The sequence below is a fragment of the Pseudochaenichthys georgianus genome, chromosome 7 (genome assembly GCF_902827115.2).
Source record: "Pseudochaenichthys georgianus chromosome 7, fPseGeo1.2, whole genome shotgun sequence".
Lineage (NCBI taxonomy): Eukaryota > Metazoa > Chordata > Actinopteri > Perciformes > Channichthyidae > Pseudochaenichthys > Pseudochaenichthys georgianus.
This window is the reverse complement of record NC_047509.1, coordinates 11,366,193-11,393,637: the sequence shown is the minus strand read 5'-3', so window position 1 is coordinate 11,393,637 and position 27,445 is coordinate 11,366,193. Positions and strand designations below refer to the sequence as shown.

The following is a 27,445-nucleotide window of genomic DNA, read 5'->3' as shown; positions in this document are numbered from 1 at the left end:
AGATTATTATTACCATTATTATTATTAATGTATTAATATCATTGTTGATATTATTATTATAATTTGTTTGCAACAATTGTTATTATTGTTATTGGTATTACTGTAAATGAACACATAACTGAAATATTGAATTTAAAAAAAGTCTTACTTTGTGCCCTCATATTCACCCACAAGATTGAACTGCATTTCTATGGAGCTAATTTCCTGCCATAACTCCACAAACAACATAAACAAGTTTTACAAATGCCTTATTCACTAGCAAACACAGTGTGGTTAGCAAATACAAAACATCATCTACAAACTAATGCATTTAGTTTTGCAAATAAAAAACGTATCAAACCAACACATTACATTTTTCTAATAAATCATGTTTCAGAGACAAGTACAACACTTTTTTTTACAAGTACAACACTTTTTTTTACAAGTACAACACTTTTTCTTCTAAAGTCACGGAACATTACTGCCAAAAGTCACGTGAGTCACGTGACTTTTGGCAGTAATGTTCAGCCGTGGTTGTGCTCAGGATTTTTTTCACAAGTGTACACATTTGTAAAACTTGTTTAATTTGTTTGTGGAGTTATGGCAGGAAATTAGCTCCATACATTTCCCCTGTCCGAATATCATAATGGGGCAGTGTGTGCGTGAGGGTGCGTGTCATGTTAAGCCTCGCCCACCGGCAGAGCCGACGACGTCACTGGATCCGACAGTGATGGGAACTCGAGCGAGCGCTGGTGAGTTTCACCCAAACCAATAAAAATCTTCAATTTCCTCTTTGTCACTTCAACAGGGAAGTAAGCAGGACAAATGCGCTGCACAAAACACAGCCTCCTCGACTGTTGTTCGCCCTGACTGTGTGAGTGTATAAAGCCCTGCCTGTCGGAGGGTTTGGTTCAGAGTCTTAACGGCCAGGTTATCATCTCGTTAACGGACTTGTGAGTAGCAGCGGTTTACATTCTGTTGAGCTAACTTAGCCCTTGGTTACCGTTGCATGTGCTGTAAGCTAGGTGCTGTTTGCTAGCTTCAGTTTGGATCACTTGTGAAGGCATGTTGGCAGCACGTAAAGCTAAGGGCTGATGACAGGGCGGTTTGTACAGTATTAGTTAGCCCAGCAGCTTGTAAACCGCAATATAAAGCTATTATGTTAAAAGCGACATATTCTGAGCTGTAATGTTTAGCTGCTAACTGCCTGTAATGTCAGCCCTTGTTATCTTGATGTGTTAGCCAAAAGTATCCCGCTTTATCACTGTGTGCTGCTTTAACGTTTAGCCTTTTTAAATACGGGATTTTGTGGAAGATTGACTAATATCATTATAGTTTGTTGTGTGTCAGGCCAAGTAGAGCCAGTGACCATCTGACAGAAATACACATGCTGTCCTTCTGAGTGTTGTTTTTAATGTAAGATGATATGCATGCCATGTATTATTTATTATATACTTTCATGACTGTTGTTATGTTTGTTAATTTAGCTTCTATGAAATACGTTGCAGATTTGTATTGAAGCTTATTTCTGCCAGTAGGAAAACAAATGAAATTTGACCCTTGCAATGAAAAGAGAAATGATGCAAGTCATTATAATGAAACACTTGCTTGAAATACTGACACAAATGATTTTGTATAGTAAAATAATTATAAACTCTCTCCGTAATTTAACTATCTGTTTTAAAATAATGAACTAGTATCCTTACATAATGGTTTAGTAACATAAAACACATGTCTTATAATAATGACATGGCATATCAAAAGGACGAGAAGCTTATTAAGAGATGCACTGTCATTATTTAGATATTCTCATAATGACTTGCACTTTCTTTTCATTGGCTGAGATGGGATTCTATATGTTTGTAACCATCACTGCAGGTGTAGATGAGGGTGAGAATAAAGAGGTCAGTGATGAACAAAAAGAAGTACAACCTAAAATCAGTCAAAAGGAATTCAAAGTTTCTTACCTCATGGTTTTTGAATTGTGGATAATTAAGGAAGTAAAGGGCCAGTGCTGCTTTTTTTCAGTTGGAGTCCATTTGTTTAAAATCCAATATATTTGACCTCACAGCTGACCATTTTATTTATTTGTTTATTCCACACATTTAACAAAACATGTACACTTTACAAAACATGTACATTCATACTAGTTGTTTTTGAATTTTTGTTATAGAGCATGGTGGAAAGGACCAGGGAGAAGAAAATCTTATTTTACCTGCCTCTCCTTTTTTTCAAAACATATATCATTTATTTTCTGCTGTTTTAGGCGCTTATTGGTTTTCTATTGGAGGTCGGTTTGGGGATCGGCCAACATCTATTGTTTGCCTATCATTTTATTTGAGTTGTTTGCTCTTTTAAGGACAATTTTCTTTGTTGAATGTGTGTTTAACACCCTCTTTTTTAAAATTTGATTAACAACACAAGCTGCAGGACATCAAGACAGCATGACGAGCCAAGCAACAAGTCAACGAAACCGTGAGTAACGCTAATATCTTGAGAGATGCATGGGAATTGTCTGTATACTAGGTATTAAATAGGTTAATACAGCAGATGGCAAGAGAATGAAGCTGTGACAGTAGGGTGGCAATGAACACATATTGTTGTATTGATTTAACTGCCGATTAATTTCTTGAAAATAGCTGTGTACTCTATAAAATGTAGGAAAAATATTAAAAGTATCAGTTTTCCCGAGCCAGGATTATGTATTCATTTATATTCCTCCCAACCCCGAATACATCAAACCGTCGGAGTTTAAGGAAATGTATTGTTCTCAATTGTTCCAGCATCATTTTGTTTGCAACACAGTAGCACCACCACCTAATGTTTCGTTATTCTTGTGGCTTTATACGTACTCTATTTTATACATGGGTACAGTCGTTGGTTCATTTTTATTTACTGATTTTATCTTTGTTGACTTTTTAGAGAAAATGACCAAGATCCCCCTCTCTCGCTCCGAGGTGTTCGGGGAGCTGAGGAAGGAGCTGCATGAAGATGAAGAGTTCCACCAGTCTGACGCTCACATCTTCATCATCATGGGAGCATCGGTGAGAGCAGGGAAGGGGGGGGTTATAATCAAATCAGTGGTTTTATAAATAGCATACCAGAATGGGAAGTGATATGAAATGAATAGTCTGGATCACACAAACGTGTGTGTGTGTGTGTGTGTGTGTGTGTCTTTTAACAGCCTTACATTAAGACACTTCAACTCATGTTCCTCTTATCATTTAAAATACACTTAGCATACACCTATTTCTTGCCTTTTTGTTTATTTAATTCTTCTCATACAAAGCAAAGTTACTTTTACTGCTACAAAAACCCTCAATTATGAGTCGATCTATGAAGACATTGCCTCTTTTCAGTGTTTTCCTTCTTCCTCATACTGGTCTAGGAAAAAAAAAGTAATGCATTCTGAAACCTTTTCTACCGGTTTCCTCATGCTTCCTAATTTCTTCACCGTGTAAACCATATGTTCTGTTAGAATTCTTTCAACAATCTTTTACATATACATTTTCTTGTTACAGAATCATTGTTTTTTCAGTTTTCTTTAACATATAGTCAGGTTACAGCAGTTCATTGTCTGTCCCTTGCATTGGTTGCCTTTGGGAAGGTGGCGCTGTTGCAGATTTTTGCATTGTCACTGACTGTCAGCGTTTTTCTTTCAATGTGAAACAGACCGGTCACGGGTTGGGCACACTCTGGTTGTACTTGTTTAACTGATATGTGTGTTGCTGAGTGTTTTTGTTACTGTGGCTTTACTGCAGGGAACCTTTTCATGTTTGCCACCAAGTGATAACATACAGTCACACCAGATTTATAAATATATACTTACTGATACCCATTCAATAATTGAGGACATGAACGTTTTTGTTAAACAGGTTTGTTCTTTCCTTGTCTTGAAGCAAATGATACGTGTTAGTTCACAGAATTCTTAGCCTGAGTGTGACATTAAAAACATATCTCGCGTTATGTCATCTCCTCTACAGTATTCTTAAACAAAGAAGCAGTGTTGCAAGATGAGTTGGTTTTCCAGCTGAGGATTTGAGTGTTTTAGGAGAAGTCAGATTGTTATCTAGGCCAACAGTATACTGTTATGTGAATAACTTTGACTAATTAAGTTGAATGTCTTGTCATTGTATTGTTGTTCGCTTGAAAAGCAGGATATTCATTTTTTTCTTTTAATATTTTCATAAGAACATCCAGATTGATAAAAAAGAAGAGAGATGTCAAGAGAGCCGAAGAGCGAACAGGCTTGCGCATTAGAACTTCCTTTAACTTAAGGAGAAAAATAAGCAATAACAAATCAAGCTAAACTTTTTAGAAAAATACAACTAAAATATAAATGACACAATAAGCACAGAACAAAAGGCTGATGTAGAAGAACTAAACAAAAATAAAGAAATACATAAAACAATTCTGGGTAAAAAAGAAGAAGAAAAAACAGTATAATATAAACATGTCAAATCAAGTGTAAACTAATGAACACGTCTGCTTGCTCTCTGTGGGATTACCAAAGTTGCACAATTCCTAAATAAGCCAAAGCAGCCTACTTACCTGTCGCCAGATGGTTTAAGCTGTTGTGCTGCTGCAGCATCTTGAGACTTTTGTGTCATGGAAAATAATTACCGCTGTGGCAAAGTGCTCTGCTTAAATAAGCTGCATGCTGACTCCAAAGCACAGCATTACCACCTAATGACTGTTCGTGACCTACAAATCCTATTTCTGATTGTTTGTTTGCACCTGCAGGGGGATCTGGCTAAGAAGAAAATCTACCCAACTCTATGGTGAGTGAACCTCCATTGACCCCAGGGAAATACTTAGTAGAACTGCAACGTCTAAGGAAAGATAATATGAGGTGTATCTTCTGAAGTTGTGAGCATAATGTTCTCTGCTCTCTCCCAGGTGGCTGTTCAGAGACGGCCTCCTCCCTGAGCAGACATATTTCGTGGGCTTTGCTCGCTCGGATTTGACCGTTGATGCCATTCGAGCTTCTTGCCTGCAGTACCTGAAGGTAAACTAAACCTTCGAGATGCAACTCTTTGAAGTCTATTCATAGTTTACTGCAGACCTTAACCTTAGACCTCAGATCTACTTCATATAGTAAACAAATCTCTTCACTCAGGTATTTTTCCACAGGCCCTGAAAACTGCAGTCATTAAACCGCTCTTAAAAAAGAATAATCTAGATGCTTCAGTAATGAACAATTACAGGCCCATATCAAACCTCCCATTTCTAGGTAAAATCATTGAAAAAGTAGTTTTTCAACAGTTGAGTAATTTCTTGCATTTAAATAACTGTTTTGATGTGTTCCAGTCAGGCTTTCGTCCAAACCACAGCACTGAGACTGCTCTTGTAAAGGTCTTTAATGACATCCACTTAAACACAGACAGTGGCAGAACTTCAGTGTTAGTATTATTAGATCTCAGTGCTGCGTTTGACACTGTTGACCACAGCATATTACTAGACCGACTGGAAAACTGGGTGGGACTTTCGGAAACAGTTCTAAATTGGTTTGAATCCTACTTAAAGGACATAAACAACTTTGTTTCTATAGGTAAATACACATCTGAGTTGACAAATATGACATGACAAAATAAGTTACCATAGCTATGCAGATGACACACACATTTACGTAACAATTTCACCAGGAGACTATGCTCCAATTCAAACACTGAGTAAGTGCATTGAACAAATCAATGACTGGATGTGTCAGAACTTTCTCCAATTAAACAAAGATAAAACTGAGGTAATGGTTTTTGGTGCCAAGGCAGAACGTATAAAAGTGAGCGCTGAGCTTCTGTCTGCAATGTTCAAAACAACAGATAAAGCCAGAAATCTAGGTGTAGTCATGGACTCTGACCTGAGTTTCAACAGTCACATTAAAACAGTTACTAAATCAGCCTACTATCACCTAAAGAACATATCTAGGATTAAAAGACTAATGTCACAGCAGGATTTGGAAAAACTTGTCCATGCCTTTATCTTCAGTAGACTCGACTACTGCAATGGTGTCTTCACAGGTCTCACTAAAACATCTATTAGAAAGCTGCGGCTGATTCAGAACGCCGCTGCTCGAGTCCTCACTAACACTAAGAAAGTGGATCACGTCACTCCTGTTCTGAAGTCTTTACACTGGCTTCCTGTGTGTCAAAGAATAGATTTCAAAATACTGCTGCTGGTTTATAAAGCACTGAATGGTTTAGGCCCAAAATAGATTTCTGACCCATTGCTAAATTATGAACCATCCAGATCTCTCAGGTCTTCAAGGACTGGTCAGCTTTCTGTCCCCAGAGTCAGAACTAAACATGGAGAAGCAGCGTTCAGTTATTATGCTCCAAATATCTGGAACAAACTCCCAGAAACCTGCAGGTCCGCTGCAACTCTTACTACTTTTAAATCCAGGCTGAAGACTTTTCTTTTTGTCGCTGCTTTTAATTGAACTGTTCATATCTTAGACTGCACTGTAACTTTTATCCATGTATTTTTTCTGTTAATGTTTATTTTATTATCTTTTCTTTTTAATGACTGATTTTAAATGCCATTTTCTTAATGTCTTTCATTTTTTGTAAAGCACTTTGAATTACCTTGTGTTGAAAGGTGCTATATAAATAAACTTGCCTTGCCTAAACCACAAATACTACCTAACTAAAAACCTTCTTTAAGGAAAGCAGATGCTGTGTTCAGAGTTGCAGTCGAATAGTCCAAAAATCAGCTCCTAACGTCTAACCCTATCTCCTATTCCTTAACCTCTGAGTGAAACGTCACGGGGTTAAGGGATAGGAGAATTCAAAAGGACTTAGGAGAAGAGACTGCGGTACTTTAGACTCTTGAATCCGACTGCACTTTCACTATCCGACGTGTTTATGATGCGCCAGCGTCTGCTGCTGTGGGGAAACTATGGAAACCACAGTTTTCTCTACAGCGGACTACAACATGGATGCTCAATAAGAACGAGGGACTCATCTAGAGACTCTGCACCGTGCTCTGATGCTGCTGCTTTGCTTTATGAACGTGGACAACAGAGAAACATATTCTTCATGACCAAAGTTGGAATTGAAATAAAAAAGGAAAGTGAAACTTATGCTCGTCACCCTCTCCCTCCCACATTAATACCAATGATCCCAATACGTATGATTGTATGAACTATGAAAAGATCTTCAAATCAATACAGATGTATTTATTATGAACGTTAGTCCTTAACATCTATCACTGTGTATATCACCATTTAAACATCTTTTAAAAGTTGAACAAACTCCACACAGCTCAGTAAAGACTGTGAAATGTTGACTTTATTTGATCATTTCAGTAAAAACGTTCATATTTCTCTTTGATTATAATACTGATGAACGTTCAAAACAAAGCACTTTGGCAACTTACCACATACGTTTTAAAATGCTTAATAAGCACCGTAACTTTCATGACATAATTTCTCCGTCATAATCGGTTGTTTCCGTGAACGGCCGACTGTTGTGTGACGGCAAACGCTGCGACTGCAAGGCATTGTGGGGCAGCATTTTCTCCTCTCCTTTCGTCAAGAGAGGTCCAGTGGTTCCTAAGCTAAAGGAGGTTATAAAGGAAGTTTGAAACCTCCTTTCCTTTCATTTAGAGAATTGGAACGGCACTGATCATGGCTGCCACTGAGGGACTTCCGGGTCATTTGACTCCGTTAGAGTAAATGGACTATTCGACTGCAACCCCGGTCTTCTATCCCTCCCTCCACTCTGCTCCTCCTTCCTCATTTGGCTTGATCGTTAAAGCGATAATGAACCTGGAGAGAATTATCAACTTAAGCTGCAGCTCCTCTCGGCTTTACAGAGATTTATAGGGAGTTTCAGCTCCTTGTTTAGCTGCTCGACACTTCACTGATTTGGTCGGCTCCCAGTAGTGAAATATAAACAGTCCATTTATACTACAAGTATATTCAGAAACAGAATAAAACGCTTTCACTGTAAGTTCTTGATGCCTCCCTTTGCACAACTACAATTTTAAACATTCTTCCAAAAGGAATACTTCACCAACAAATAATAATTTGTATATCATCCTGCTCACATAGCATTTTTTATTTAAATCCATTCCCCATAAACTGTTTTCAAGAATTCTGTGTTACACAGGATATGTTATAGATATACAAGTGGTCATTTTGTGAATGAAGTATTTCTTATAATCTATTCATGTGTAAATGTCCCCCCCTCCTCCCAGGTGACAGATAAAGACACAGAGCGGTTGTCAGCCTTCTTCAGCAGGAACACATACATCAGTGGGAAATATGCCGATGAGGATTCCTTCTCCAAACTCGACACACACATCCAGTCTCTGCCCGGAGGAACCGAGGCCAACCGGCTCTTCTACCTGGCGCTGCCCCCCACCGTCTACCACAACGTCAGCAAGAACATCAGGACCTGCTGTATGAGCACAAAGTCAGTTCACTTCTCCTGCCAGCTGCTGCTCTGTCACACTGTTAACTCGTTTCACAGATCGATGCACAGTCTCCCAAACCCTCGCCCTTTGTCATGTCTGTTAAAGTTGTTTTACTGCATTTAAGATTTCCCTCCAACAAAATGTGATTTATAGATTTGACATTACATAAGCAGCACTAGTACCATAGTTCTGAGGTGTCTGAAGATAACTTGAAGTGCTGGGTGTTACATGGGTGCAGCCATCCAATTATTTCCTATTATTTAGTCCATCCTCCAGAATAATCATACAGTTGAATCCACACTACTTTAAAATAGTTTAAACAAAAACTGAACACTATAAAGATCTAAGTGTATCTTGGCAACTGAGTGTGAAGCCTGAGAGAATTAAACGTTTCCTTCATTAGTAGGTCTGAGGCGATTTGATTCTAAATAGCTTCCATCATTAATTATCTTTCCCTCACTTACTGACACTTTAGATTTAAGTTGAAACACAGTTTAAACCCAATGGTGCCTGAGTAAGCTATCATTTTGGTGACGATCACAGTATTAATTGTGTGTGTGTGTGTGTCAAAAGTGCCGAACCAACACTTTGGAGTATCAATGTGGCTAATATAACTCAATTTGAAAAGACCCCTGTAGTGAAAATATAATGGCATCATAGGTGAATGGATAGAATGTTTATATGCTCTCTCGCTCTTCTTCTGTGTGTGTGTGTGTGTGTGTGTGTGTGTGTGTGTGTGTGTGTGTGTGTGTGTGTGTGTGTGTGTGTGTGTGTGTGTGTGTGTGTGTGTAGGGGCTGGAACAGGGTGATCGTGGAGAAGCCGTTTGGACACGACCTGCAGAGCTCTGAGGAGCTGTCCGCTCACCTCTCCTCCCTCTTCACTGAAGATCAAATCTACCGTATCGATCACTACTTGGGCAAAGAGATGGTGCAGAACCTCATGGTGCTCAGGTAGGAGAACATATTTGCACTGAGGAGCTTTTCACGTGCATCTATTTGTTTAATGGGACATATTAAAATGCAGTAAACTGGAAAAAGGTTGGCTGGTGTACACTATATTTTAAATCATTTTACCACTTTACCTTGCAGTCGGACAACTCTTTCCAACAGGGACTAACTGTTTGTCAATGGAGTCTGGTTGCTTTAAAGGGGACCTATCATGCAAAATACACTTTTGTACGTCTTTTTTAAATGAATATGTGTGTCGGGGAACTCACAACCCTCTCTCTTTTCCTCCATACCCAAATCTCTAAAAACGGGGCTGCAACGGAGCTGATACAGATTTGAATTGTTCTGACGTCAGAAAAGGGGTGCTCCGCCTATATGGGCAACTCTCCACCTATCAGGGGAATGAGAGACCGCTCGAAAGCGCTGGAGACGCTGTAGTACATATGCCAGGCCTGTAAGTGGCGCTGTAGTCTGCCACAAAAGCAGAATCAGCCCTTTCAAAAACAGGGCTGGAAAAGAGCAAATGGAGCGAAATGAGGCATGGCTAAAATGCATGATCTGTTTGGTATTTTGAAAAAAAAACTTCACAGACATGTTTTATATAGGTATGGCCCGACAATATATATTTCAAATATAGCATGATAGGTCCACTTTAAAGAGAGCAAAGATACAGATCCAGTTATTAATGATGTACCCTTAATGGTTCGGACAGGTCTAGTTATTGGGATTTTGTTTTGTTTTTTGGGAGGTAGTATTACATAAACCTTATACAAACAAATATATCACTGATATATCCCTATTGCACCCTAATGATTTTCAAACTGAAAATATACATTACTACCAGCGTATCTCTCTTCTTAGAGTTGAGTATGTCAAATGACATTTCTCCCTGAGCTTTGTGTTTCTTTTTAGATTTTAAGGTAACTTAAATTATTCAACACCTCAGTTTCAGCTGGCTTGTAGTTAAGAAAAGCCTTTCTGACTATCAAAGAAAACATACATTGGCCCCTGACCAAGAACACCATAGAAGAAAATTGTTTATCCATGCTGTCACAAACAGTCTCTTCACGCTGTGTCTGTGTGTGTCTGTGTGTCTCTGACTGACTGACTGACTGTCTGTCTGTCTGACGATAATTTGATGCTCATTGCAGGTTTGGAAACCGAATCTTCGGGCCGATCTGGAACAGGGACAGCATAGCCTGTGTTGTTCTCAGCTTTAAAGAACCGTTTGGCACTCAGGGACGAGGAGGCTACTTTGATGATTTTGGCATCATCCGGTGAGTAGAGTGGTAAATATTATACACCTTCTTCGTTTTCCGAGGCTAGGAAGGATTCTTACCTCGCTTCTGAAGCAAGTGACTCGGAAGACATGTGCTACCAAGCAAGCGTCCTCGACATTGAGAAACACCCAGAATACTGTCAAACCTCCCTTGTCCATAGAATCCGTTGCAGTGTAACTAGTTTGCAATTCCAGCAAGCATTGCCGTTCCTTTTAAACCTGCATCTAGAGAATAGATTATGGTTTACCGAAAAGAAGAAACAGGATATGGAATGTGAAACAGCCTGCATTTTGTCACTCAAGTGAAATGCCACTGCTGGGTGCTGGAGGAACAGCAGGTTGTGCAGCAGTCTCTCAGACAATTTGCCATGCATTGAGGGATGTATTAAATCAACCACATTGCAAATGTCCCCTCTGTGGGACTAATAAAGGTATTCTGATTTACCTTCAACACTAATTGGACATCCAATTATGTCCTATCAGTGTACAACTACAAAAGAGTGTTATAAACCATTTTTAAATTGTTCCTAAATGCTAAATGAGGGCATTGAAAGTAGGCCTCATGCCTGTTGCATCAGTAAATACTCTCAGCAGCTCACTGCGAGTCCGATGACCCTTTAGATGAGTGATCACTCCTCTCATTCTCCTTCCTATCTTTTGTGTGACCACCTGTTTCCTGTGTGCCTATCAGCGACGTCATGCAGAACCATTTGCTGCAGATGCTCTGCCTGGTTGCCATGGAGAAACCAGCCTCCACCAGCTCTGATGACGTCAGGGATGAAAAGGTAAGGAGTTGTCCCCCAGGAACCCGCCCTCAGCAACCCCTCCTCAAACTCTACAGGAATGGAGCGCTCTCTGGTGGTTTATGTTGCTAACGGAAGCTATGTGTTTGTAGGTGAAGGTGCTGAAGTGCATCGCTCCAGTGACCCTGTCAGACGTGGTGCTGGGTCAGTATGTGGGGGATCCAGAGGGGGAGGGAGACTCCAAACTGGGTTACCTCGATGATCCAACTGTTCCCAAAGGATCCACTCAGGCCACCTTCACCACCGCTGTGCTCTATGTGCACAACGAGCGCTGGGATGGTAAACACGCCGCACGCTTTACGAAACAAACCCTGCCGATATCACATCCTCCCTTTCATAATGCATTCAAATGTTTCACTCCTCAGGTGTTCCTTTCATCCTGCGCTGCGGAAAAGCTCTGAATGAGAGGAAAGCCGAGGTGCGGCTGCAGTTCACAGATGTCCCAGGGGATATCTTTGGAAATCAGTGCCGCAGGAATGAGCTCGTGGTGCGTGTGCAGCCCAACGAGGCCGTCTACGCCAAGATGATGAGCAAGAAGCCCGGCGTGTACTTTAGCCCTGAGGAAACTGAGCTGGACCTCACCTACAAGAGCAGATACAAGGCAGGTGCAAGCGTATTCATCTGTGCACAGAATCATTGTAAACAAAGGAACCAAAAAGTATTCTTACTTGAGCCAGACATGACAAAGTTAAAGATAACAGAGCAATCACATCTTTAAATTCTGAAGCGTAACTGTCAGATGTGTCTTGTTTTCAGGATGTGAAGCTTCCCGACGCCTATGAACGTCTCATCCTGGATGTCTTCTGTGGGAGTCAGATGCACTTTGTACGCAGGTCTGTCCCCGTTTTTCACTGCTGATGTCTCCTGTTACATTATGTAAACCTAACTTATTAGTAAACCTACCAGTTCTTCACACTAGATGGCGACAAAGTGCATCATTTCTTTGCCTCAGCGTGACGGAAACATTGTTAAACTTTATATATAGCTGTTCCTTTGGCAGTATCGATCAGTCAACTGGTCCATTAGTATTCAAAGACCAGCAATATGAATGTTGGTATCAGATTTGTTTTCTATGACTTTTGTGCATCCTGTTACTAAGCTCGCCCAGCGCCAAGGATTGCACCTTCTCTGATCTTGGATAAAAAAAATGCACACTTCTTCCATCCACAGTTTTGTAATTCCCTCTGAACATGAGCTACCTGTCGTTCCCACATTACCCCTGATCTTGCTTCCCTCCATTGGCCTCCGTTACAATTCAGATTCAACTGATAAAGGTCTGCAAACCTTGACCCCAGTTAGAATCCTGATCTCCTCGTACCTCATTTGTTGTGCTGTTTACACGAGAACGCAAACGGTTGTATCCGCTACTTTTCTCTTTCGTATAGCCCGTTCGTTCACACGAGGCCGTAACGGAAACGCGGAAACGGACCCCGCAAACGATAACGGGGTTGCGTTCCGATAATCCAAAAATCAGCTCCTAAGTTCTAACCCTATCTCCTATTCCTTGACCTCTGAGTGAAACGTTAAGGGATAGTGGATAGGAGAATTCAAAAGGACTTAGGAGAAGAGACTGCGGTACTTTAGAGAATCCGAATGCACTTTCACTATCCGACGTGTTTATGATGCGCCAGCGGACGTCATGAATGTGCGTCTGCTGCTGTGGGGAAACTATGGAAACCACAGTTTTCTATACAGCGGACTACAACATGGATGTTTAATAAGAACGAGGGACTCATCTAGAGACTCTGCACCGTGCTCTGATGCTGTTGCTTTGCTTTATGAACGTGGACAACAGAGAAACATATTCTTCATGACCAAAGTTGGAATTGAAATAAAAAAGGAAAGTGAAACTTCTGCTCGTCACCCTCTCCCTCCGGTCCACATTAATACCAATGATCCCAATACGTATGAACTATGAAAATATCTTAAAATGAATACAGATGTATTTATTATAAACGTTAGTCCTTAACATCTATCACTGTGTATATCACCATTCAAACATCTTTTAAAAGTTGAACAAACTCCACACAGCTCAGTAAAGACTGTGAAATGTTGACTTTATTTGACAATTTCAGTAAAAACTAACGTTCATATTTCTCTTTTTGATTATAATACTGATGAACGTTCAAAACAAGTTACCACTTACGTTTTAAAATGCTTAATAAGCACCGTAACGTTCATGATGGCCTATAACTTCTCCGTCATAATCGTTTGTTTCCGTGAACGGCCGGTTGTGTGACGCCAAATGCTGCGGCTGCAAGGCATTGTGGGGCAGCATTTTCTCCTCTCCTTTCGGTAAGGGAAGTCCAGTGCTAAGCTAAAGGAGGTTATAAAGGAAGTTTGAAATCTCCTTTCCTTTCATTTAGAGAATTGGAACGGCACTTATCATGGCTGCCACTGACGTACCTCCGGGTCATTTCACTTGGTTAGGAAGGTTCCTAAGCTAAATGGACTATTGGAACGCAACCCGGGTCCCAAGGTGGATAGATCTGCAACCGGAACTCTCTGGGGGGGCCCAATGGCTCCGTGTGTCGTACGCCCTATACGATCATTTCCTGATAATGATGAAGCCATAGCCCCGCCTCTCCCCACCTCTGCTGCTCACTGCTGTAGCATGGTCAGTAGCTACTGCTACTGACCATGCTACAGATGTTAGTGCAAAATCTACAGCTCCTCACAACCATCAGCAACAAGTGGACATGGAGAATTACATGAACTACATGTTGCTAAATCCACCGCGGGGCATAAACAGAAGGGCAACCATGGCAACCATGCTGGGGGGGTCTTCTTCGCTGCTTTTGGTGTATTTTGTGGCGAAAGTACAGCGCCTATTACAGGCCCGGCATATGTACTACAGCGTCTCCCGCGCTCCCGAGCGGTCTCATGTGAACGGAATACTTTTTTGATATTGTATTCGGTCCGTTTGCGTTTCGTATGCGTTTGCGTGTAAATGCGGTCTAGTTCTCAACCACTGCACAAATCTTGGCCTTTTATCAATTCCCTGCTCGTAGAACATAAGGTTAATACGCCTCAGCTGTTTTCGCCCAATCCCTCTTCAATCATCTCCCCTAATCTCTCAGATTTGATTCATCTTTGGACTGTTTTAAAACATCTGTTAAAAAGCCATCCTTATAATGGATCTCCTTCCCTGTCTTGTGTTCTGGTTGGTTTTATCGGTACTACTTTTAATTAGGGTTAGGATGAACTGAAATGTGCTATATGAATAAAGGTTGAATTGTCTGTCTCTCCAGTGATGAACTAAGGGAAGCATGGAGGATCTTCACACCTCTTCTTCATCGGATAGACAAAGAGAAGCCCAAACCTATTAATTACAAATACGGAAGGTAGGAAAAGTGATTTACTATTCCCTCGGGTAGAAGGAGTTAAATACTGAGTGTTGATTGTTTCTCTTTTTTTCAGCCGGGGCCCGACGGAAGCAGACGACCTTTCAAAGAAAGTTGGATTTCGCTATGAAGGCACCTACAAATGGGTGAACCCTCACAGACTGTGAGCTGAGAGGAGGGTGGGAGTAGAGGTAGGGTAGTAGGAGGGGTGCAGCAGGGGTAGGTGAGTTGGTTTGTACTGGAGTGTCTTTTGAGGAAAGAGGCGTGTCCTATGTGCATCCATCACAGTAGCAGAAAGGAGCTTTTATTTCTCAGGTATGACCGGTGTTCCCTGGAGTGAGTTCATCAGACACCAAAAGGAGATACATGGATGTATGCTGTAATCATGAGCTTATACCACACTTGGTGTTAGATTTGTTTTATTTTTGTCATACAACGATTTACATGTTTTATTTTAGAGGTGGGATCAAGTCAGTTGGAGAGAGAGCAAATTAGATCGTATAATTTGGTGAAGAACGGTCTGATGAACTAGCTCCATGTCTCTGTCTCTATTAATTAGGTCTTATTTGTAAGGATGGTAAATGGAATAGCTGAGCAGAACAACAACACACTCAGCTGAGTCATGCTCTCAGATTGAAGCACTGTACCAAAGAGGTAACTGAACAACGCAGAGACGAGGAACAACCAATGCCTGTTCGCCAGCTGTCACTAATCATCGTGATTGTAATACCAGTTTGCTTTGACTGCAATTCATAATCACTCTTTCTGGAATTTCTTTTCACCACTTGCATACTCTCTTTCGCCTCCTCTTTAAGATAAATAGACTCTGGTTTACAAAAGGCAATGTAGGCAGTTTCTGTTCAAAGCACTCATTTTGGAATAGTCTTAAGTGTCCTTACGGACAAACGATACAAGCTCTCTGTCTGAGCTTCATTCCCTTTTGTTTACATTTTGTTCAGGTTTATTTAAGTTTCTGATGTTCATTCCATATTTCTGAAGGTTCAGACAGCAGCGGTGTCCACCACAGGTCACCAGCGAAGTCTTTGTAATGACGTCCTGAATACAGCTGCACACACATGTAATGCTAGCTACATTTTCACTACTTGTAATAAACTTGCTTCTCTGTTCACTTGTTTTATCGCTTCATGTTAGGAAATCTCATTTGTTACGATAGGTGTATCTGCAGTTAAAAAAACTAAAATGTTTTTTACTTTTTGGAAATGTTTATGTTTATAAAAGAGAGAATAGTATTATTCGAAATTAAATCTCGTAAAAAAAGGCAGTATGTTGAAAAGTCATGTTGTAGGATGTTGAAAAAACACAATATAAGTATTAGTTGAGCAAAATTAAAAAAGTCATAGTATGTCGAAAAAGTAATGTTTTAGTATGTTGAAATAAGACAAAGCATAGTATTCGAAAAGAAAAGATCATGTTGAAAAATATTTTACAAAGAAAACAGTATAGTATGTTAAAGTCAAATTTTAGGATGTTGAAAAACAAAGTAGTAGCATTCAAACTTTGAAAAAAAGTCATAGTATAGTTTGAACATTTGAAAACATAAGGTGAAAAAGTCATACCATGTTGAAAGGTTAAAGTATGTCAAAATGTATCTGAACAAGTCATAGTGTAGAATGTGGAAAACACGTCAGAGTACAATATTAAAAAAAAGTCATGTTGAAACATTTGCAAAAAAGTTATAGTATGTTGAAAAAAGTTCATAGTACATTATTTGGAAGGAATGTTATGCAAATTAATTCGAACCACCTTCACCTCAGGCCTTCAAAGTGAGGGTCTTGGGGTGGGGCCCGAGGGAAACATCCCACAGCCTCGACCTGCAGAGCTGAGTTTATTTGCTGAACAGCCTCCCACACATTGTTTCGAGAAAATACACTTTTTTGGGTCTCCAGTGTCAAATAGATCGTACATTTCACTGTAAGGTTTTATTTATTTTTGGCTTCAAAGTGGGATTTGTCCCTCAGTACACGTCAAACTCAAGGCCCGGGGGCCAAATCTATGGAAGCCCATTTCCGCCACTTGAAAAAAATAAAATCCCCATGAAAAGTCATGAGATAAAAAAGTCGAAATAATAAGATAAAAAGTCATTATGAGATAAGAAAGTCGAAATTATGAGATAAAAAAAGTCGAAATAATGAGATAAAAAGTCATAATGAGATAAAAAGTCATAATTATGAGATAAGAAAGTCGAAATAAAGAGATAAAAAGTCATGAGATAAAGTCATAATTATGAGATAAGAAAGTCGAAATAATGAGATAAAAAGTCATGAGATAAAGTCATAATTATGAGATAAGAAAGTCGAAATAATGAGATAAAAAGTCATGAGATAAGAAGTGCGCATGCGCTGCAGTGGCGCTGTCTTTAAAGGTCCCTTCATCACCTTGCTGCTCTCCATGCAAACAGCATCTATCTAGTCCTAAATAAGGTAACTATTACAGGTGACTTTTGTAAATGTTAGATGTTACATATAGCCTATATTGCAGCTAAACTACAACAATGCAGTTCATAGCTTTGACATTACCTGTTATGAACTATAATATATATGCCTATAGTTTTGTGGTAACGTTCACGCCACTAATGACAATAGTGTAGGCATACTGCTGCTGTGAGTTGCTCTAACTCTAACCCGTGAACGTTACCACACAACTATAGGCATATATATTCTATTCATAACAGGTAATGTCAAAGCTATAAACTGCATTGTTGTAGTTTAGCTGCAATATAGGCTATATGTAACATCTAACATTTACAAAAGTCACCTGTAATAGTTACCTTATTTAGGACTAGATGCCGTTTGCATGGTGGAGAGCAGCAAGGTGATGAAGGGACCTTTAAAGACAGCGCCACTGCAGCGCATGCGCACTTCTTATCTCATGACTTTTTATCTCATTATTTCGACTTTCTTATCTCATGACTTTTTATCTCATGACTTTTTAATCTCATGACTTTCTTATCTCATGACTTTTTATCTCATAATTTCGACTTTCTTATCTCATTATTTCGACTTTCTTATCTCATGACTTTTTATCTCATTTCGACTTTCTTATCTCATGACTTTTTATCTCATTATGACTTTTTATCTCATTTCGACTTTCTTATCTCATGACTTTATCTCATTATTTCGACTTTCTTATCTCATGACTTTTTATCTCATGACTTTTTATCTCATTATTTCGACTTTCTTATCTCATGACTTTTTATCTCATTATTTCGACTTTCTTATCTCATAATGACTTTTTATCTCATGACTTTTTATCTCATTATTTCGACTTTCTTATCTCATGACTTTTTATCTCATTATTTCGACTTTCTTATCTCATAATGACTTTATCTCATGACTTTTTATCTCATAATTTCGACTTTCTTATCTCATTATGACTTTTTATCTCATTATTTCGACTTTCTTATCTCATAATGACTTTTCATGGGGATTTTATTTTTTTCAAGTGGCGGAAATGGGCTTCCATACGAATCAGGCCCTTGGTGGATTTAATTTCGGCCCGCAGGCTAATGTTTAATTCCTATTAGACCTGGCCCGGTATATTGCACGCACACCTTCACTCAACCCTGAGGATTTCCTCCGCTCAGAGCCTGAGCCCAAACATTGAAGAACGTGCACCCAAGATGAGATGCCAAGTATCTGGCTTGAACTAGCATCACAGAGCAGCACACTGAGTTCAAATGGATGTTTCCTTCTGCACTTTTTTTCTTGAGACAACAGGGCATGTTTGGTTTTTTCTTTGAGGGCAATTGTTTTTTTTAAGCTGTTGTTGGCCTGTGGAAAAATGTACTAAGAAATGAATGCAACTGATTATTTAATGTTTATATAGGCAATAATTTAAGATTTGTTAGTTCCAGGTTTAATATGTGCAATAAGTTATTTTTAACAACTTTGGCATTTAACCAGTCCGGCCCTCGACTAGTGCCATTTTTCTTATTTTGGCCCACTGTATTTCAGTTTGACACCCCTGGGCCCTGCCCTAGTTGTGTTAACTGAATTTAACTAATGCGAGCATGACAAATGATTCCAGAACATAATTAGTTTATTCACAGACAAATGTTGACATATTGCAACACACAGTAGCTGTTACTGAGTGAAACCGGGTCAGGCAGGTTACAATAACACATGGGATACTGGACGGAGTAGTTAAGTCTTTGGTTTGACCAAAGACAAGACAACGGCCTAGACTTCGCAACCGTGCATTCAAAAAGGCACTTGCATTTTTATGTTAAAAACAGTTGCTGTGCGATCGACAGTATGGTTATATACAGTACAAGACATTACAGTGATTTATGTAAGACACTTTAGAGCAAACACAGTGAGGTATTCCATCTATAATTATATAACTTGAGATGATTGACAGGCGTTCACAAATCAGCTAAATTAATGTTACATAAAGATAGTTCCCTCTTAAAAAGGCTGTCAACAGGTCTTTTCCCCGAGTGTCAGCCCAGCCAAAATCTGAATGCATGATGCCGTGCCATATGAATGTTTATGACTGAATGGCAGTGAAGGGTCCCTAAACAGGAGTCATTAAATGTTTAAAAAAATTCATATTGAATTATGATATCCAGTAATGTCTGCGTTTCTTTATAAGCGTTTTTAATTAGGCTGCTGTCTAGGAGACTGACTCCATGCATTCAGATTTTTTCTGGCTCGGCTGAAGAATGGAAAACAATCTCAGGAAACTAGAGCTATCTGACAATCACATTAAAAATTAAAAACATCCTTCAAGATTCACATAAATGTCAGGGAAGGAAAGAAAGCACTTCATGGAAACTGAGTGTTAAGGACAAATTGGTAAAACTTAGAGAACACAGATGTGATGCGACCTCTGAACACAGATGTGATGCGACCTCTGAACACACACTGATCTGCAGTCAGTGGTTGCATGACAGCTGTGGAGTGACTGCTCGTCGGATGAGAAATGGTAATGTTCTCCGTTTAGAAGGCACTTGGTCAGTTTGTTGCTTTCTACATGTGCTCAGGGTGGTTCTGCAAACAGCTTATGAACTCCGTGACGGGGTGGCCCTGATAGCAGATCTGATACACGGCATTGAACAGGGGGAACCTGGGAGGAAGGAGGAGGAACGGTGAATTCAAACATCATGCTGGACTGAGTGTTTTCCACCCAGCTGTGAGATTGTGTGTGCTGCAGCTTCACTTACTTGTCGACGAGGTCTTTGTGCTTGAGGATCAGGTAAACCTCCGCTGCCGTGGCCGGGCCCTGCAGCTTCTGACCGTTCAGCATCTCCTTCTCCAGCTCCTCGATGGTCTGACACAAACATGGAGAGCAGGCAGAATGTGAGCTCTTGTTAAATAGACAACTAAGAGCTTGTCCATACATTACATTTTTTATAAAAATATATCAAAGGATCTATAGTATGTGGAAGACAGTCAACATACTTAACTATAGACTAAAACATTTTTATTCATTCAGTATTATATACAAAAATAATCTCCAAAATCTTCATTTAAAACAATAAACTATGTATCACACACACTGGCTGTCTGTGACAACATTCCAGGGCAAAGCAGCCAATCTCTGGGAAGCAAGATCCAAAAACACATCGGCAATGTTCCGCTTATTACAAAACACACTACATAAGAGAATGAAACAAAGTAGTAACTTTAAGGCGGAGTTATTATTGTCCCTTAATGACAAATCTTATATTTTTGAAAGAGTCATCCCAGTTTAACCGAGGAACCTCACAATAAAAGTGTCTTCAAAACGTAAGACATTTTTTCTTTAACTTATTTAGTGCCTGGCCAATAAGGGAACAATGTTTGTCAGTCATTTATTCATATTGTATTAAGGCAAGGCAAGTTTATTTATATAGCACCTTTCAACACAAGGCAAGTCAAAGTGCTTTACAAAAATAAGTAAAATAACTTTAACTTGAGTTAATTTTACTGAGCTTGAGAAGTACAAGGTCATATATACAATAGAAGACTAATTCACTGCAATTGCTTTTGAGAAGCAGTAACCATTACATGTTTAAGATATGTTAAAGCTGCATTTCATACAGTATGTTACGTTGTCTGTGAGGGATCAGGGAAACCACACGGACACAGTTATCACTATACACAAACATTACTAGCAACAAATCAACAGCAGTCCTCAGCTTTGGCTGCCGGATCTCACATTTCTTAAAACCTAAATTCACCTTCCCAGTCTTCACGAAAGCCTCGGCCACCTTGCGGTTGCGGCCCCCGTAGCAGGTGGTGATGAGGTCGGCCACGCCGCAGCTCTCCAGGAAGGTGGCGGAGGACACGGGGCCCGCGGTGCAGAAGATCCGGGCGAAGGCGATCATCTCCATCAGACCCAACCGGATCACTGCTGCCTTCGTGTTGTCCCCGAAACCCAGACCGTCACAGAAACCGGCTCCGACCGCAACGATGTTCTGAGGACCAGAGAAAGTGTTAGGAAAGAGATGGAGACACACCTAGATACAATGGACAGGAACAGTAACAGCATTCACATATTGTGTAATCAACTAAAGAACTTTCTATTTGTATCCTGAGCAATAACCATCAGTTCCTATAAGTGTTTTGGAAGTATATACATTCCACAATTAAAACGTTGCCAAGTCCAATATTAAGTCTTAAACTTAAACATGTTCATAAAAAAACAACCAAGAGCATAATTTTAGAGAAGCTGAAATTAAAGTATTTTTGGGCATTTCTGGCTAAAATGTGATTAACAATTTCACCAAAATCATTTCTGATCATTTTTCTGTTGAGCTTCAATTTATTAATCCACTATGTAAACATCTGTGAATACAATACATCTATTTAGGAGTTAAGGAAAAACACTATCTTTCAAACATTGACAAAACAAATTGAAACCAGTTTTTATGTGCACGTGTGTTTAACATTTGAAGATTACACATGGATTGGCGATCTGTTAATTGATAATATTGAGACAAATGTATCTCCATAGTTCTGTAATAAACCACCTTCAGGGCTCCGCAGATCTCCACCACGTCGGACTCCTCCACCACCGTGACCCTGAAGTTGCTGGTCTGCATGAGCTCCTTCAGGAGGGCCCCGTGGTGCTTGTTCTTACACCCTGCAAGCAGAAAGAAGCACCTGCTTATCTTTGGGCATTTCTCCAAGATGACCAGAGTACTTTTATTAGCAGTCATGATTCAAACAGTGACTCTGCATATTTTAGAGTACAGCTGTAATGCTCCATTACATTACACTGATCCGATACTAATCCTTCCACACACACTCAAAGGAAATCCCATTAACCATGGGGTCAGGCGGTGCCTTCAAAGACGTGTAGGAAAGAAATGTGAAACTAAGGCAGCCCTCTGTCATTTACACAACAACTACAGAGCAGAATAAACTTTCACCCTCATGCTGACGGGGCAGAAACACAGAGCACCTCCTGCTTCATTATTATAATCTAAATCTGGACTAAAGTGCAACTTTGTCCCAACGTAACAACAACCCTTTAATAAGCAATAGGTCAGAGTGAGAAATAAAGGCCATGCAATCACACTCACCAATGGTGGTCTCACAGAACTTCTCATCAGCCACCTCATTAGCGATGTTGGCACCCATCAGCACGCTCATGTTGATGCCCAGCTTCTCCTGGATCACATCGGAGATGAGTTTGAGTCCATCAGGCCCCTCGTCTACGCCCTGGAGGACAAAACACACAAGCAGCGTATTTACATTGAGCCATAGCACACTGTCATCCGGGTCAAAGGTCGCGCTGCACAACTGGTTAGGGCAGTCTTACAGAAAGTTGGTTCGCATAGGTTTGGTACATTTCATTTACATTTGTTCAGAGGATCTACAAGCACACATTAAAAGCAATACTATATCCGGATAAATAGAAACCATACACTGTAATCTTTCAACGCATTTACAGATCATTAGCCAGATATAATAGTAATTTAGGAAAGTAGCCTGAAGAAACATTATCATGCGGGATATTTACTGATCAATCATGCTTAATGAGGAGTTTAAATGTATATTTTTCCATTAATTTCTTAGAAATCTGTTTTCCCTTTAAACCTTATGTTTGCACACAGTCGACTAACATTTTCAAAAGTTACTTTTCCACATTCGTTATCTCACAACAGGACACAATTGTGTATGTATTTGATAAATGAATAGATTTATTTGGAAAATTAATAATTTGCGCTTCTTATTATCTGCTAAAAGGGCTTAATAGTTAATATCTGCAACCCTAATCAAACAACATGAAGAAGCATCACCTCAACATTCAGAGACAAATGGATAAGAATTCAAAGAGCAAAGTCGAACCTTGATAAGTGACATGCCCAGAGCCTCGGTCTTTATCTTCCCCTTTATGGAGTCGCACACTTTTGCGACAAACTGGTGCGGGATCACAAACACCAAAATGTCTGCATCACAGGACGCATCCACCAGGTCTGGGACGGCCAGCTGAGGAGGAAGAGGAGCGTGAGGAGGATGTTCAAATGTGATGCACCCTACATAAGAGCTGGTGCAACAAAGCACTTTAGGAGAACATTCAGATATAATATCTACAATTACAATCTATTATGCAAGAAGCCTTTTAAAGCAACAAGAACAAACGCAGATACAAAGCATGAGTACACATTATGCCTCAAGGACCTAAAATAAGAAACATTTCTGTAACTGTAGTGCAGGGGTTCCCAACCTTTATTGTGCCAAGGACCGGCAGATACATTAAAAAAATAATCGCGGACCGGTTGTAAATTTTAACTGATTTTAATATTTACTCACCACCAGCAGGTAGCAACAGAGGCTAATTGTATGTAACAGCCTGAACAAATACTAAAACAATAAATTTATTTTGGGGGGCGCCTTTCATAACACCTTACAGGGTTACAATTTACGTTTACAATTTTACCTTACAAATTAAAACAGTGGATTTAGTGAAGTATCAGCCGGGGTAAGACTAGACAAACAACAGGAAATTGACTACAAAAGGACACAGGGTACAGATTATAAGGAAAATGCCAGTTTGAACAGATGTGTGTATGTATGTATATGTAATAACTTATTGTAAGTCGCTTTGGATAAAAGCGTCAGCTAAATGCAATGTAATGTAATGTAATATGCATCCAAAACATATTAACAACGTTTAAAAAAGAACCGGTGTCGTTTTTTGGTTTTTCGGAAAAACGGAAAACCAAAAAACCGACGTTATTCAGTTTTTAAACCAAAACGGGAAAACAGATAAATCAACGCTTTGGTTTTGTTTGTATGATTTACGGATAATCCAGTGAATGCTGGGAAAACGAGGAGAAGGCGCATTATGAAGGAGGTGTGTGTGTGTGTGTGTGTGTGTGTGTGTGTGTGTGTGTGTGTGTGTGTGTGTGTGTGTGTGTGTGTGTGTATGTATGTGTGTGTGTGACACTGGCATTTGTTTTCAGAAGATATTATGATAGTGACGTTCGTTCCGGTGCACGTCCGACAGCATTTAGCACTACATCGCGATTAAGATTATACTAATTTATTTTGGGAACACCCAAACCTATGGAGTTAGCCAGATGTGTGTAAATTATTGTTCATGGTTTTGAAAACAAATGCTTGTGTCGGACAGACACAAACACAGAGCTGAGCGCGCACACACACATCATGCGCCTTGGTGACTGGACATCTCCTTCATAAAACTAATAAAAGGGGGAGTAATCGGGCAGTTTGATGTGTGTAGAGGTGTGTGTGGTTAACACGTAGCAGCCTGCAGTCACTTGCTGTTCTGATGAAGGTCAACACAGTGAAGGCGGTGCGTAAAAAGGCCCAGCTCTCGCCCGGTACCGGTCCGCAGGTTGGGAACCCCCTGCTGTAGTGCATGCATGTTGTAAACAGACAGCAAAGCAACAGGCTGGACAAAGAAGATATGTTTTAATGGTGAAAAACAAACTGTCCTTACCACATTAGCTGGCAGCTTGTGACCAGGAAGGTACTTCACATTTTCATGGTCAGTGTTGATTATCTCAGTCAGTTTGCGCCCATTCACCGTCTCCTCGAACACCCACATCTTCACTGTGGTGTCAAAATTTGAATTCTGAGCAGCATTGGCACCCACTATCTTGGCAATGGCAGAACCCCTGTATTGTTAATAGGTACAGGTTAGTAGTTGATCTACATAAGCAAGCATGTCACATTGCATTTAAAATCACTGTTAATTTACAAAACAAGGACACAGCGAGTGTGGAATCCCACATCTAGTGATTTTGCATTTTATGTCTTAATGTCAGAGTTCAAAGACTTGTTAATATAATAAGATTGCTGGTGTGAGCATTACGTCAATAATATGTATGGTTCCTGTGTTTCCTGTTGATTTACTCAAGAGTTGGTGGCCTTTGATCAGGAGCAGAATGACCTGGCAGACTACACTGAAGATAAGCTGAAATGTGTGACCAGCTAGCCCTCGGTGCATGTGTGGAAACAACCAAGCACCAAACTCCTTTTTAAGAAATCTGTTGATTTTATATTTATGCAGTTATTTTTACTTAATGGCTAAAACAGGATTTTGAGATATTCTTCTATTAATGTTGGACCAATTACTTTAAATTCAGCATGACAACAACAGCACATAAGGCAAAAAAGGTTCTTTTAAGTGACGTTTCTTTCAAACAATAGCTTTAATCTTGAAAAGAATACCAAGTTTTAATCAGATGTTTCATCTAATGAAAAACAAATGTTTGTTTCGATTAAGCAAAGCTCTATTCCGAGTTTAATATAATCATTAATACATTATTTAATGGCTACCAATTGTGTTTACTACTCTGTGGTTTTAAAGTCTACATGTTTATGTTAAATTACGACACTTATGAATGAGGTTTGGTCAGAACACCATCCACTGTAGTTCTGTGGCACATTGTAGACAGCTAATTATATAATGGTTGTACAATAACATTAACATGTATTACTAATATAGGTACTAAAAAGAGTGAACTCAAATATAGTAAGGTTAACGTTCATGTTGCTAAAGCAGTAAGGTAATCGCTAACATGACCGCACCATTAACAGTAATCGTGACTCACATGTGGTCAGTTTTATGAACACTCAGCGGTTTCATAGCAACCGAACCAAGGCTACAGTCAGCGTTTACTCAAACTAACTAACTAACTGTCAAATGAACGTCAAAGGTATACATTAAAACTACCTTTCCCTTAGGACATGTTGTTAACGGCTAGTTAACGTTAGCTGGGTGGTTGCCCAGTGATGCTAAGTTGGCTAGCAACGGTTCAAAGGGTTATCAAGTAATATGTGATACGCAAAGATTGCAACGCATTCTAATGTTAGCTTTTCAACACGTAAACCGATATTAACACAGCAACTTGCCAGTTTCCAGAGCCAATAATGCAGACTTTCTTCGGAGCTGCCATCGTGGAGAGGTAAACCGATGAATGGGGGTTGAGTCGACACAGACGGTGGACCTGCAGTGTGGTTATGCAACACGCTGAGCCGCATCTTATTGGCCTTCCGGGGGGAGACTCTGCACCGCCCTTTAAAACCAGGGCCAAGTCCGGTCACTCATTCATCCACAGCCCCTGGGCTCAAAGTAAAGCGGGCAAAAGTGAAGTCTGCAGGCATTCCACGTGTTATGACCTCTATGGTTATGACCCAAGACCTCTGGTTAATGATGTGATAAGTGTGTGTGCAAACAGTCTTTTAAGCAGACACAGTGGTGGAGGGTTCTGTAATCCTTCTGTCCTACTACTTGATCTAATCCACCTCAATTCAGGTATATTGTGCTGCATGATAGCTTTAGTTATTTTACGAATAGTTTTGCAATACAATTATAATAAATAATAGATCGATTTAAAGTATTTTTCTTTAGATACTTACTTTAGTGCTTTTGTTTTTTAAGTTAAACTTTGAATGCATGGCTTTTTACTTACTTTTAAGTATTTCTACCCTGTGGTTACTTCTTTTACTTGAGTAAAGTACTTTTTCAACCACTGTTTGCCAGAAGGTACACCCAGTGGTGGACAGTATTGTGGGCTACATAGGTAGGCCTACTAGTTTGATGTACTTTACTGAAGTAATTCATGAATTGTACTGCTGTACTTCTACTACATTTCACGGGATATACTTTTGTAATTGTATTTTTACATTAAAGTATTGATACTTTGATTTTGTGTAAGATGAAAACACACTTTTCATGATCAAACACTCATAAACTGAAGACTGATTATATGAAACATGATGCATTGCTATAGATTAAACTACCTTATGTTATATAATGTAGAAAAAAAACCTCCATCATCACCAAATTAAAATGCTGAATACTGAGAAAAGTTTTTCATTTAGGGCTTTTGATTCTAGTCCTCTTCCTGCTTCCACCACAGTCAAAAATATAGCCAGTGTGAGGGAAACTTCTGAGGCAATTGGAAACAGGACTCAGAGAGGCACGTGGAGAGCTGGAGCTTTGATGGCAAACACTGATGGGTTATTTGGAGCTTCGGCCGGAGAATTCACATGACATGTCATGAGCCACGAGTTGACACAGGTTGAGATGCCAAATCAATTCTGAATAACTCTTCTGTAGTTCGAGGTTTTCACTAGTTCGGAGTGTAATAATCAACATTCTTTATCAGCGAGACTAATCAAATATGGGCCCTGAATCTAACTAGAGCTGTCGTCCATATAAAAGAATGTGCGCCAGGGAACCTAGGTTCC

The 27,445-nt window shown here is 39.7% G+C and overlaps 2 protein-coding genes across 4 annotated transcripts; one reads left to right on the top strand and one right to left on the bottom strand.

Annotated features, from left to right (window-relative positions):
• The first annotated feature begins 667 nt into the window (after positions 1-667).
• g6pd (glucose-6-phosphate dehydrogenase) lies at positions 668-15,897 on the top strand. 3 transcript variants are annotated; one of them, XM_034087056.2, is made up of 14 exons: positions 668-731; positions 2,404-2,454; positions 2,902-3,023; positions 4,723-4,760; positions 4,879-4,987; positions 8,176-8,393; positions 9,187-9,345; positions 10,494-10,619; positions 11,313-11,406; positions 11,517-11,703; positions 11,790-12,025; positions 12,181-12,257; positions 14,676-14,768; positions 14,845-15,897. In XM_034087056.2, exons 1-14 carry the CDS (start codon positions 710-712, stop codon positions 14,933-14,935), a joined length of 1,623 nt encoding a protein of 540 aa, XP_033942947.1. In that variant the 5' UTR covers positions 668-709; the 3' UTR covers positions 14,936-15,897. The 3 variants fall into 3 exon arrangements, with proteins under 3 accessions (XP_033942947.1, XP_033942948.1, XP_033942949.1); XM_034087057.2 differs by lacking the exon at positions 668-731 and adding an exon at positions 746-932; XM_034087058.2 differs by lacking the exon at positions 668-731 and adding an exon at positions 752-853.
• Positions 15,898-18,809: 2,912 nt separating this feature from the next.
• Positions 18,810-26,214, bottom strand: LOC117449788 (glycerol-3-phosphate dehydrogenase [NAD(+)], cytoplasmic). The gene is made up of 8 exons (XM_034087673.2): positions 26,105-26,214; positions 24,687-24,864; positions 23,069-23,209; positions 22,300-22,438; positions 21,745-21,857; positions 20,953-21,189; positions 19,954-20,060; positions 18,810-19,856 (listed from the first exon to the last, which is right to left on the bottom strand). The coding sequence occupies exons 1-8, from the start codon at positions 26,146-26,148 to the stop codon at positions 19,760-19,762; spliced, it is 1,056 nt and encodes a 351-aa protein (XP_033943564.1). The 5' UTR covers positions 26,149-26,214; the 3' UTR covers positions 18,810-19,759.
• Between the last annotated feature and the right edge of the window lie 1,231 nt (positions 26,215-27,445).